This window comes from Miscanthus floridulus, chromosome 12 (assembly GCF_019320115.1).
Source record: "Miscanthus floridulus cultivar M001 chromosome 12, ASM1932011v1, whole genome shotgun sequence".
In the NCBI taxonomy this organism is placed as follows: Eukaryota; Viridiplantae; Streptophyta; class Magnoliopsida; order Poales; family Poaceae; genus Miscanthus; species Miscanthus floridulus.
In genome coordinates this window covers 48,208,508-48,219,317 of record NC_089591.1, presented here as the reverse complement: position 1 = coordinate 48,219,317, position 10,810 = coordinate 48,208,508, and the positions used below count along the sequence as shown (strand labels likewise).

Below are 10,810 nucleotides of genomic sequence, written 5' to 3'. Positions count from 1 at the left end.
CCCGCCTCTAATCAGTCGGCCCGAAAAGAGCTAAAACCCATGACAAGAGAGCAACGAGCATTCCTGCTCCCATAAGCAAGTATGTGCTCAGGATAATAAGTTTGTGACCTGACTACCATCCACAGCAACGGATGGTCCTCAATCGACACAGACGAAACAAGTGCAATCCGAGCCTCGCTCGAATACCAAACCAAGTCCAGATCCAAAGTATCATTCCGTCCGGTCTCCAATTATTATTTACATATATTACCTATGACAGTAATATAATAACAAAAATAATATCTTTCTTAACTCTCGTGAGTGATAGATAATCACTCGACTTCTACCGGATCCTATAACATAGCAATCTACACGATCCTGGCATATTAGTAGGACTCATAGGATAAGGATATATATATATATATATATATATATATATATATATATATATATATATATATATATATATATATATATATATACAAGTGGTTTTCATTCAACTGCTTAAAACTTAATGCGCAAGCATAAGATAAAGTGCAGAATGATAAGAGTTATGCACCGGGGCTTGCCTGGGTAAGATGTAACCAAAAGTTCGTATTCCATCATAATGACATGATCATCAAGGCATCATCTTTTTCGCTACTTCAGTCGACTCCCTGATCCATCGTTGTTCCTATTATGATATATGTGGACGCAACGCAGAGACGTAATTAATCAACGGTAACTACAACTCTTAAAAATACGATTACGCTCCACAAGCTAACGAGCCAGATTTAATGAGTAACGTACTGGTCTCTGTATCCATGTCGTCAAGTAAGGCTTTGTCTCCAAAAAAATGTTCTAGTTTTAAAATCCCAAGGTGCTTTGGCATTTTATTGATTAAATATATATTTTTGAACTAGGGCTCATTTAGCTACCTTAGCAAACTAATTATTATGGAGCTACAAAAATTAAAGTGAGCACCTAATAATGTTAGGGATTTACTGTGAAAGTTTCAGAGCCAACACTATCACCAATTTATCACAAAAATTCCTTCAAGTTTATATCTTACAATATTAAGCATCTCAAATTAATTATATAACTCCTAAAAATATTATAAAACTATGTGAACAAAATATACTAGCAGATAGATCACAATTTTAGTAACCTAACAAAATTTGTTTTACGATTTTTTGATATTCGTACGAATTTATATTAAATATACAAATCTAACTCAGAATTAAAATAGAAAAGCTTTACTAATTCGGCTAGAAAAAGAAAAAGACCAAAACGGCCCAACGCGGCCTTGGCCCGCGCGCGAAGATGGCCCACGTAGGGAGCCCGCAGGCGCGCTGATGCTCTAGCAGAAAACCCCTTGGCTTTTGGACAAACAACCTGCGGTCCACGCTACTATTCCTAGAGACAACACTTATGCACAAAGGCCCTCACATTTCCTCTTCTTTACAACGGATAGGTCCCCGACACCCTCATGCTCACCGGCGCGGCATCGGCCAACATAGGGTGGTCACGCCGGTCGACTGGGGACCTCCACGCCTCACCTAGAGGGTCGATGCTCACCTAGGGGTCGACGTGTGGCATCAAGCCGCGGTTCAGAGGCCGGAGACGATGTACGATGGCTTCCCCCACAGCGGCGGGCAACCTACAGCGGTGGCAGTCGCGTTCCGATGAGCTGCTACACTCGTGGGGTAGTAGCGATAGCGGGTGAGTATCAGGGACTCACCACGGTCCTTGCGGAGGTGATGGTTCGGCCGAAGACGCCCTGAGCAAGGCTGGCCGCGTACGCGCGGTGAGCTCAGCGGGGAGCCACAGCAGACATGATCGTGTCAACAGCGTTGGGACAACAGTAGGGGTATGCATGGCGAGGAGGGGTTCGAGGCGAGTCTAGCAGTTCAGCCAATTTGGCTCTAGGCGGTCCAATGGGAGCTGCCCACGGTGGTAGGCGGCTCTGCCTTAACGGCATGGTGGCGGGGCAAAGCTCCAAAATTGGGGTGAGGGCAGACAGCTAGACAGCTTGATGGCGGTGCCAGAGACACCACGACAAGACCCGAGATGACCTCTCCCTGCCGCACTTAAAGTCGTGGCTCAGTCAGCCATTGTGGGAGAGAGAAGAGAAGGGAGGGGAATACTGGAACTCGACGCGACGTCGGCTTAGCGGGACGCGACCGACGCGACCAGGGCGACACGCGCTCTAGCGCCAAAGCCAAAACATGCGTGTGCAGGCTGTGGGGTAGCACAGCGTGAATGCGGCCACAGCTCCATTAATGGCGAAGCGTCGCGCATGGCGACAGGGAAGGAGAGGCAAGCCCACATGCGCAACAGCTAAGCAGTGCGAGGCAGAGGCAGCGTAGCTGCAGCAGCATAGAGCTAGGTAGGGGAGCAGTGTGCAGGGCGACAACGGTAGCGGGGCATCGTGGCTCGTGGCTTACCGGCAGCAGGCGCTGTGGCCAGAGTGGCCAAGGCACAACCGAGCCACGGCCAGGCCGAGACGACCTCGGCCACCAACGCACTGTAGTGCGTGTGCACGTGGTGCACCCAAGCACGGTGACGCCGAGTTCCCGCACGAGGTGACCACGCACACAGGGATAGCTAGCCCGAGACATGCAACGTGCATGAATTTTAAAGCGTGTGTAGCAACTAATCCATGCGAGTTGAGACTAAACCACCTTTGTTACATCATGGAGAACACATTAGGCTATCAAAAAGAGACTACACGTGACACCATTTTCTAACTAATTTTCTCAGAATAAATCCCTAAACATAGCCTTGCCATTCTGTTTTTCCAGACTGAGGAAATTAACTAAGTCTTGGCTGATGTTTGTTTCAAATTTGATTTCCATGCTATTAGAAATATTAGCTAGCGTTATTATCTTGTTAAAACAAAAGTTGCACTATCTTCTATAAAGTGTGTACTTCAAACTTTATTAAGGTGTTACACATATGTTCTATAGCATTTTTGCTTAATAAAAATTGGTTTTAGACCCTACTTGATATACATGAGCTATTGCATCAACATTGATTTAACATTTTTATTGATTATTTTAGGCTACAAAAATTTATCAACACCTTCTATCACATGCATTATTACACAAACACGATGGTCGTGATATGATTTAGTAGTTGGTTTATAGCGTAACACCGAGGGTGTTACACATCTATATTCGAGGAGTAGACTACAAAGGACTCAACGGGAGTGTCACATCCGTGATCTACCAAATGACCCAGAATATAGGGTGTATCCACAGGTAAACAACGTATAAGCACCACGCTTACACAATGTCGACCACTCACCCCGTGTACACCAGAGCGAGCGCTATACGAACTTATGCACAAACATAATGATAAACTAGCTATACTAATCAAAATAGATGATGAACATTATAACTAAGAACATGAATATTGTGAATACCAATGTTGTCATAACAACTGTAGCAAACATATAAAAGTAATGAGAGATACAAAAGAGTGGGGGTACAAAAATTATACCAAACAACGCTCTTGACAAGATCAGCAATCCAAGCGAAACCTACTTGCCTCTCTCTAGACCTAGCCTAACTAGTTATGCCCTAGAATATGGTGGAGCTCTAAGGATGATTAGGGTTTCTGTCTTCTCAAATGACTTATGCCTCAAGGGGTGGCAGGGGCTAGTATATATAGGTCGTAGCGTCAATCGTGAGCCCTTGGATTAAATCGACTTAAAGGACGACGTAGATGCAACCTAGAAGGCGGTGGAGAACTGACATTGCGACATGGAGGCTGACAGTGGGCCCCAAGGGCCGGGCGGCCTATAGGTGGGGCTGGCCTGGCGGCATCTCGTCCTCTGCTTCAGTGTGGAGTCCTCTTGAGTCTTCTGAAACCTTCTGGGGTCGTTTTTGCTATGGATAAGCGTGATTAAATCTGACATGTTGGTCCACCTTGACGGTTTTCTGGATAAATCTTGCAGAAAATACAGATTCACCAAAACTCGTGGAATTTGTTAGTTTAAACCCCTAGACCTTCGTTGATGATTATATTTATGCCCTTATGCATGTTATAATGACGGTTTATAATCGTTGTTAACTGCCGTCAACAGATAGTTATAACCATTTGCACGAATACATCCCCTACTCCCTCCCAAAACCAAAAAAACTGCAAGAAGGTGTTATATTTGTTCTTTTGAACATAGAATCATTTCTACAGCACATCACTGACATACCCACTATCACTTGGTTTCTAAACATTGGAGCAAAACTCTTTAACTACAAAAACCACACAAGTGAACTGTACCGACGTCTGGTGGTTGAATATTAAAAATAATGAAAACTCGATTTCACAAAAAGCTTGCTATATGACAATAAAAGAAGAGGCGTCAAACCACAGAAGTGGCACTTTGTGTCACATTTCCAACCCCTCCCTCTTCAACAAGTTATTCTTTGTTAAAAACACCTTCTTTTTAATCAAAAGGAAAATTTTATCTGTATAAAGGTCTTAGCCCTGTAAAACATTTTTTACCCAGGAATCCCAAACGCTAAAGACAAATCTTTTCACCAGGAATCCCAAACGCACCAAAAGATAAATCTTTTCACTACTAAATCTTGCAATGCAACATAGTATACCTTGACAGACTCAGAGATCCATAATAAAAACACAACTTCATGCATTAGACGCGAAACATGACAAGATTCCGTGTGATTTGTTAGCCTTTAACCTTCGCGCTTCTACCATGCATATGCTACACCTACACGCTAACACGCATATAGATTTATACATCTCCTATACCTTACTATAGTAGTAATTATCAGCTATACATACATCGGCAGTGCTACGCCCGGACGTCCGGGCCGACGCTCGCACGCTGCACTCCACTTCCGCGCTCCATGCGGGGCCCACGCCGCCCGAGCGACAAGAGGGGAAGGGGGCGGCGCCTCCAATTTGAAGGACCCGGCCACGACGTCGTATGGATGCCCTGACAGTTTTGGGAGGAGGCACACCGAGACGATGCAGCAGAAGGTGGGGAGGAGAGATCCAACACCCGATCTGCTTTTGAAACATCCAAATACAACTGTTGCAACATACGTCTGAAGACAGATGAAACACTTGAAACACACTTTTGAAACACTTGAAAAAACACCTCAAAACACTTGAAAACCATTGCAACCACACGCAATATCCAAATAAAACACATGCAATATAGGTGTGAAACATATGCAACATCTAGATAAACACACTTGCAACATGCATCCGGAAAACACAGATAAAACATTTGTGGCAGACCTTTGCAACATACGTGTACAACCATTGCAACATATGCAACATCCCGATCTACTTTTGCAACATCCATCTGAAACACTTGCAACATACCTCTAAAACACCTGAAACACTCGAAACATTCGCTTGCAATATGCCTCTGAAATAATTGCAACATGTGCAACATCCCTCGATCTATTTTTGCAACATCCATATGAAACAATTGCAACATACATCTGAAACGCCTGAAACACTTGAAACATACATATGCAACATAAGGGAAGGGAAAGGCTGGGCTAGTCGATTTCGGTCGTCGGCGTTAAAGATGACGGCGAGCAGCTGTGCGTGAGCACCACTGCCACTAGCGCCAGTAGTACCCAGGATTGGCTCGGTGGCGACAGTTGGGGATGGGGGGCAAGGAGTGCCATGGCCATGGGGGTGGGGGAGAGGGCCACCTGCAGCATTGGAGGCTCCCGGTGGATGAGGACACCGGGGTGGGGGGAGGGGTGCCCCCAGGGTGGGGAAAGAAGTCGTCTGGGTGGGGGAGGAGGACGCCGGAGTGGAGGAGGGCGCGCGCTAGGGTGGGCAAGCGAGCGAGAGAGAGATGAATAGCAGGGAAGCACGAGAGAGAGGTGCCCGTTGGACAGGCGGAGCGAGGCTAGGCGGCCAAGAATTGATTTTGTTTTTTTATTTATTTAGACGAGCGATGCATGTGACAGTGAGTAGATGTGACGTTCGGCCATCCGGATGTCTTAATACTAGCATTACAGTACATACATATACACGATATTAAATTATTCATCATATGTCATACAGGAAGAACATGTATATCTAGCTACCGTGTGTGTGCTGTGCAACATGTATCGATGTACGTGTTCGTTGAACCGACCGATCAAGACGTGTGTGATTAGAGTCTAGAGGTCGAAGCTGTGGCTGTTGAAATGGAAGACCGCGCCGCTCCTGCTCTTCTCCGCCCCGCCGCCGCGGCGGAGGTTCCGCTCCCTGCACTCCCTCGCCACGCTCGTCTGCAGCCCCTGCGGTCCGCACACCAGCACGCCCACGTCCGCCGCGTCCCCGGCGCGCTCCGCGAACGCCGCGAACTCCGCTGAAATTAGTCCACAAACAACTCGATCCGCCGTTAGTTCGCGCGGCCCGATCGTTGCATACAGTGATCAGCTCCAAAGGTCAAGGCTGCGTGCTGTATGTGTGAACAGGTCAGTTACCTTCGAAGTTCGGCCGGCACCCGTACCGGGTCGTCCGCAGGGCGGCGAGGCTGACGCTGGGAACAGCGTCGTCACCACCACCCGCCGCAGCCGCGGGGCCTGTCTGCTCGGCGTAAGGTGACTGGGAAGCGGTGGCGGCGACGGCGTCCCACTTGTCGCCCTCCAACCTCTGCTTCTCCGACACATGCCACAGGAGAACCACAAGCCCGCCGGGAAGGGCGACGCCGGCAACCATGCACAGCATGAACAGGAGGCCCCGGTACCACCACGCCACCACGTTGTGCGGCTTCACGTAGTACACGTGCACAAGGGTGTACGCCAGGAGGAAGCCGAGCGTGGACGCCACGAAGTACGCGGCCGCCCAGAAGTTGTCCCCGGTGCCGACCAGCCCGGACATGGTCGTGCCGTTCTTGACGAACATGCCAGGGACTTTCTGGTCGTCCACGACAATGCCGTCCTCCTACAGTTCCAATTGTGGAACAGTGAGCTATTACTTCTGCGGTTGTGTATGAAAAGGGTGAAGAAGATTCTTTAAGAGCCGTTAACTGATGACTTGTTCTTACCAATGGGGGCAGGGATTCTTGAGTCACGAAGGCCTGGATGTCCAGTTGTAACTTGTCCGACACAGATGAACTGATGGTCTGAGCATCAACAGCGGACAGGAGAGAAAGCTCCTTTGACTTCTTAACTGACCAAAGGACCAGCACGTTCTTGGGCATGCATTGCTTGCCCTCCTCGATCCTGTGGATTATGTCGCTCAAGATCGCCAAGAACGGCGATATTCCAATGCCTCCTGCCACCAAGATGAGATTCTCGTACCTGAACACGTATCGGGCAGAAGCCACGAACTTAAAATTTATCCAGTGGCATCAACTAGCAGCTAGGGAGTATTCGGATCAAGTGAGAACTCACATCAAGTGGTAGGGTGATTCATGCCCATACGGGCCTTCCACGCAGGCTGTCATGCGTCCGCATTGCAACTCAGAGTCACCCCTGTTCTTCTCCTGGACATCGGTGATGATGTTCCTCAGTTTTTCAGTCCATGTGCCGAGTACTTTTATGAGAACCGACATGTGGTATCTCCCATCCATGGGACTTGAAGATACACTGAACGGATGCCACTGCAAGAACGATAGCTCGCGCACTTGAATGAAGATGAAACTCAAAGCATTATAGCGGAGGCCTGTAGAACACAAGAGGCAATTGTTCAAGCCTTAAGGAACCGCGACAACAGGAATGGAACAGTGATTAATACAGAGCAAGGGAATTGGCTCTTTACCTGGTGGTTTTGAGAATACTAGCTCCACCGTCCCACACGGGCGGCAGGCAGCTGAAATGATGTCAACTTTGGCCCTTGACTGCCAGAACCTTAAAAAGCGGTCGAGCATGAAGAGGAACACAGCCCCGGCAGAAATACTGAAGATGAAGTCGCCGACATGGAACGCCAAGAACACGATGAAGACGACGTAGAGCTGGTGGGTGTAGAAGAAGAGCTCAAAGAACCTCTTCCTCACTGGGTGAAGTGATGTCACCCACATAAGTAGGCCGGCTGACAAGCTGATCACACCAGGCAGGTTTGCTACTCCAACTTCCTTCCATTCTCTCATCTATAGAAAAACAAAAGCCAACATGGCTTGTTACTAGTGTTCTGAGATACATGACACGTGTAGCAACAAATTACTATATGCCGTCAACCAAAAATTAAGCCATCTTTGATCACGGATCGAGAACAATCTAATTCAGTGTTTATCCTTCAAAATATTTTCCATTGTGTGATTTAGTAGACAGTGCTTAATTTTCTTAATCGTCGCAAATCATTAACCCTGAATGGGTCTAAATCACTTAGCACTTACTTCTTCACGGAGGCGCCCTTCCATGGACCATGAGATCACATAGCACAAGCCATGCAATGTAAAGAGAGCCATAGTGAGATGCCCCAACCAAACGTGGTATCTTGTAGCATGCTCAAATGGAATATCGATAAGCCGGAGGAGAACTGAGCCTCTCGCGACTGGCAGGAAGAGGAAGAGCATGCAGAACAACCCAACCGCCCCTAAACGGGCGCCAATGACATCCAGTATCAATTCACTGTGCAAGGAAAAATTTATAGTACCTTAGAACTTTATTAATTCATGATACTGACTAAAATCCGTTGTTTAATTTTCAACAGTGGTATGAGTAATTAAGACAACTACACAAGTTCTGCAGTGATTGCTCTTGAGGCTAAATCTACAGTACTGCAGACAAGAAGAATTTGATTGTGTACGAATCATTACAAGGTAGATTAGACAGAAGTATTGTAATATAAATAACTTCATATAGAGGATCGTTACATCGATGAACTATTTGTGCATGTTTTCCACAACTTAAGCAGCAACACTAACGCTGCAATAGATATATAATCATCTACATAAAGATTTTCCTATGAACAGCCTAGATAGTTTACTGGCGTGTATAACACTGTTATATTCTAAATAAACGAGAAACACTGATGACTTTGCAGGCTTTAAATCTGTTTTTTATATATTATAAAAAAGAAAGAAAAGTGGGTTTCAGTCAAACAGTCCTTCATTGTAGAACATACCTCTCAGTCATTGATGGAAGGTCAAATTTTGAGACAAGGCTCACGCTCTCCACGGCATAATAGGTCATTGAGTAGAAAACAAAAGTTATAAACAGGACAATTCCGATGAACTCAACTGCAGAGACAACTCCAAAGGGGCCGTCTACGAGAACAGGGAAAGTCCAGAGCCTGAAACTCAGTGACCGCAACTTCTTTTTCCTGGCACGCGAGTAAAACTAAAGATGAATAATGGACATGAACCGGAAGCAGGAGCAGGCAACTATTCCTCGCAAAAAAAAAAAGGAGCAGGCAACTATTCCTCGCAAAAAAAAAAGGAGCAGGCAACTCTTAAAGAAATCTATGTAAAGATTATGCAAGGCTCTGCTCTGAACTCAAAATGTTCAGATTATCCTGAACTTGCTATGTTCGAATCTGAACCTATCATGCTGTGCTCGTTTTGTAGCCAATTAAGAACAACTATGTACTTGAAATAGCACCTAAATAATTGGACTAACATGCCTAGTCTTGTTCAAGTTACCAAAAGAATTCAATTACTATACTAGTTATAAAATAGTCAACATCTGTGACTCTGAGTTCTGTTAAATTACTAAATACCCAGTTCCCACAATTCAGGAAGTAGTCTTCTAAATTCTGAAAACTACTAGTAGAAGACAAGGGGGGGGGGGAAACTTACTCCACCACATGATGCTCACTCTGGAAGAAGGAGATGTACACATATGCCAGAAGCGCGACGATCAGAATGGGTGCGCTGAATGTCAGGAAAATACCCCCTGCAAGAATTTAGGAACAAGAAGAAAAGGCGGTGAAAGAACCCCAGTCACTCTAACCTGCGTTAATTTCAGACGGGTGTAAAAAGGAGGAGAAGAGCAGAATTTTTCGTCGAGACCGTACCAGCGATGCCGAACATGGACTCCTTGGTGAGCCGGACCCACTTGCTGAACACAGCCTGCACGGGCTTGGTCGGGTAGAGGAAGATCCCCGCGGCCCAGGTGAGGAACACTGCCCACATCAGGAACTTGAGCACGGTCCTAGCCAGCGACGGCAGCGCGGCGGCCGTCGCCGGCGCCGAGGACGAGCCCTTGGCACCGGCGGCATTGGCGGCGCCGGTCTGTCGTTGCTGCAGCAGCGGCTCCCGCTCGTGGGCCATGGCCAGGAGAAGGGAAAGCGGACGCGCGCGAGAGAGAATCTAGGGGGGAAAGCCCGCACTAGCTTGTGCGTCCCGTGGGGCTAGGCCCTGCCGCCTTTATACGGCTACTAGGTATAGGTGCTCGCTCGTCTCCGAAGGCGATGGGCGGGCGAGGAGCGCCGAGCCGCCGAGGGCGCGCAGGGGATGCCATGGTCAGGTGGTTGCGTCGTCGCTGAGCTGAGTGGCGCAGTGCCACTGAGCCACACAACCAACGTGTGCTTCGGAAGGCCCCACCCGTGCGACCAGGTATGCAATTAGCCAATTACCATGCAGACAAATCTGACAACTATCACTATCAACTAGCGCGTTGCCGGCAAATAAACAAACGGACAAATATAATCAAACTTCGCCCGTTTCCTTAGCTTCCGCGCAGCATGAGCTGTAAAAAAATGTTCACAAAGTAGTGCCTTTAGAATAAAAAAAACACTTGATGTTTTTTCAAGAAAATCGTATAATCTTTTAATGCAGAGTTAGCAAATATTTTAAAATTATAAAATACTCATAAGACATGATAACCTATGGTAAAATAAAAATAGGAGTATCTTGTAGAAGACTCTACATAAGGGTTAAAGTTACAATAGTTTCATAAAATCTTACCAAGAATATAAGGATTTA

General features: G+C 46.8%; 1 protein-coding gene across 1 annotated transcript; it reads right to left on the bottom strand.

The window, feature by feature from the left end:
• Positions 1-5,925: 5,925 nt before the first annotated feature.
• Positions 5,926-10,556, bottom strand: LOC136496351 (ferric reduction oxidase 7, chloroplastic-like). Its single transcript, XM_066492007.1, has 9 exons — positions 9,901-10,556; positions 9,683-9,779; positions 9,010-9,207; positions 8,279-8,513; positions 7,705-8,032; positions 7,338-7,608; positions 6,989-7,244; positions 6,426-6,885; positions 5,926-6,307 (listed from the first exon to the last, which is right to left on the bottom strand). The coding sequence occupies exons 1-9, from the start codon at positions 10,154-10,156 to the stop codon at positions 6,117-6,119; spliced, it is 2,292 nt and encodes a 763-aa protein (XP_066348104.1). The 5' UTR covers positions 10,157-10,556; the 3' UTR covers positions 5,926-6,116.
• Between the last annotated feature and the right edge of the window lie 254 nt (positions 10,557-10,810).

Coding starts and splice junctions, on each gene's coding strand:
- LOC136496351 (XM_066492007.1), bottom strand. CDS start 10,156: ATGGCCCACGAGCGGGAGCCGCTGCTGCAGCAACGACAGACCGGCGCC. Junction 7,609..7,704: donor AGTATTCTCAAAACCACCAG/GTAAAGAGCCAA, acceptor TGTGTTCTACAG/GCCTCCGCTATAATGCTTTG. Junction 7,245..7,337: donor GAATCACCCTACCACTTGAT/GTGAGTTCTCAC, acceptor ATACGTGTTCAG/GTACGAGAATCTCATCTTGG.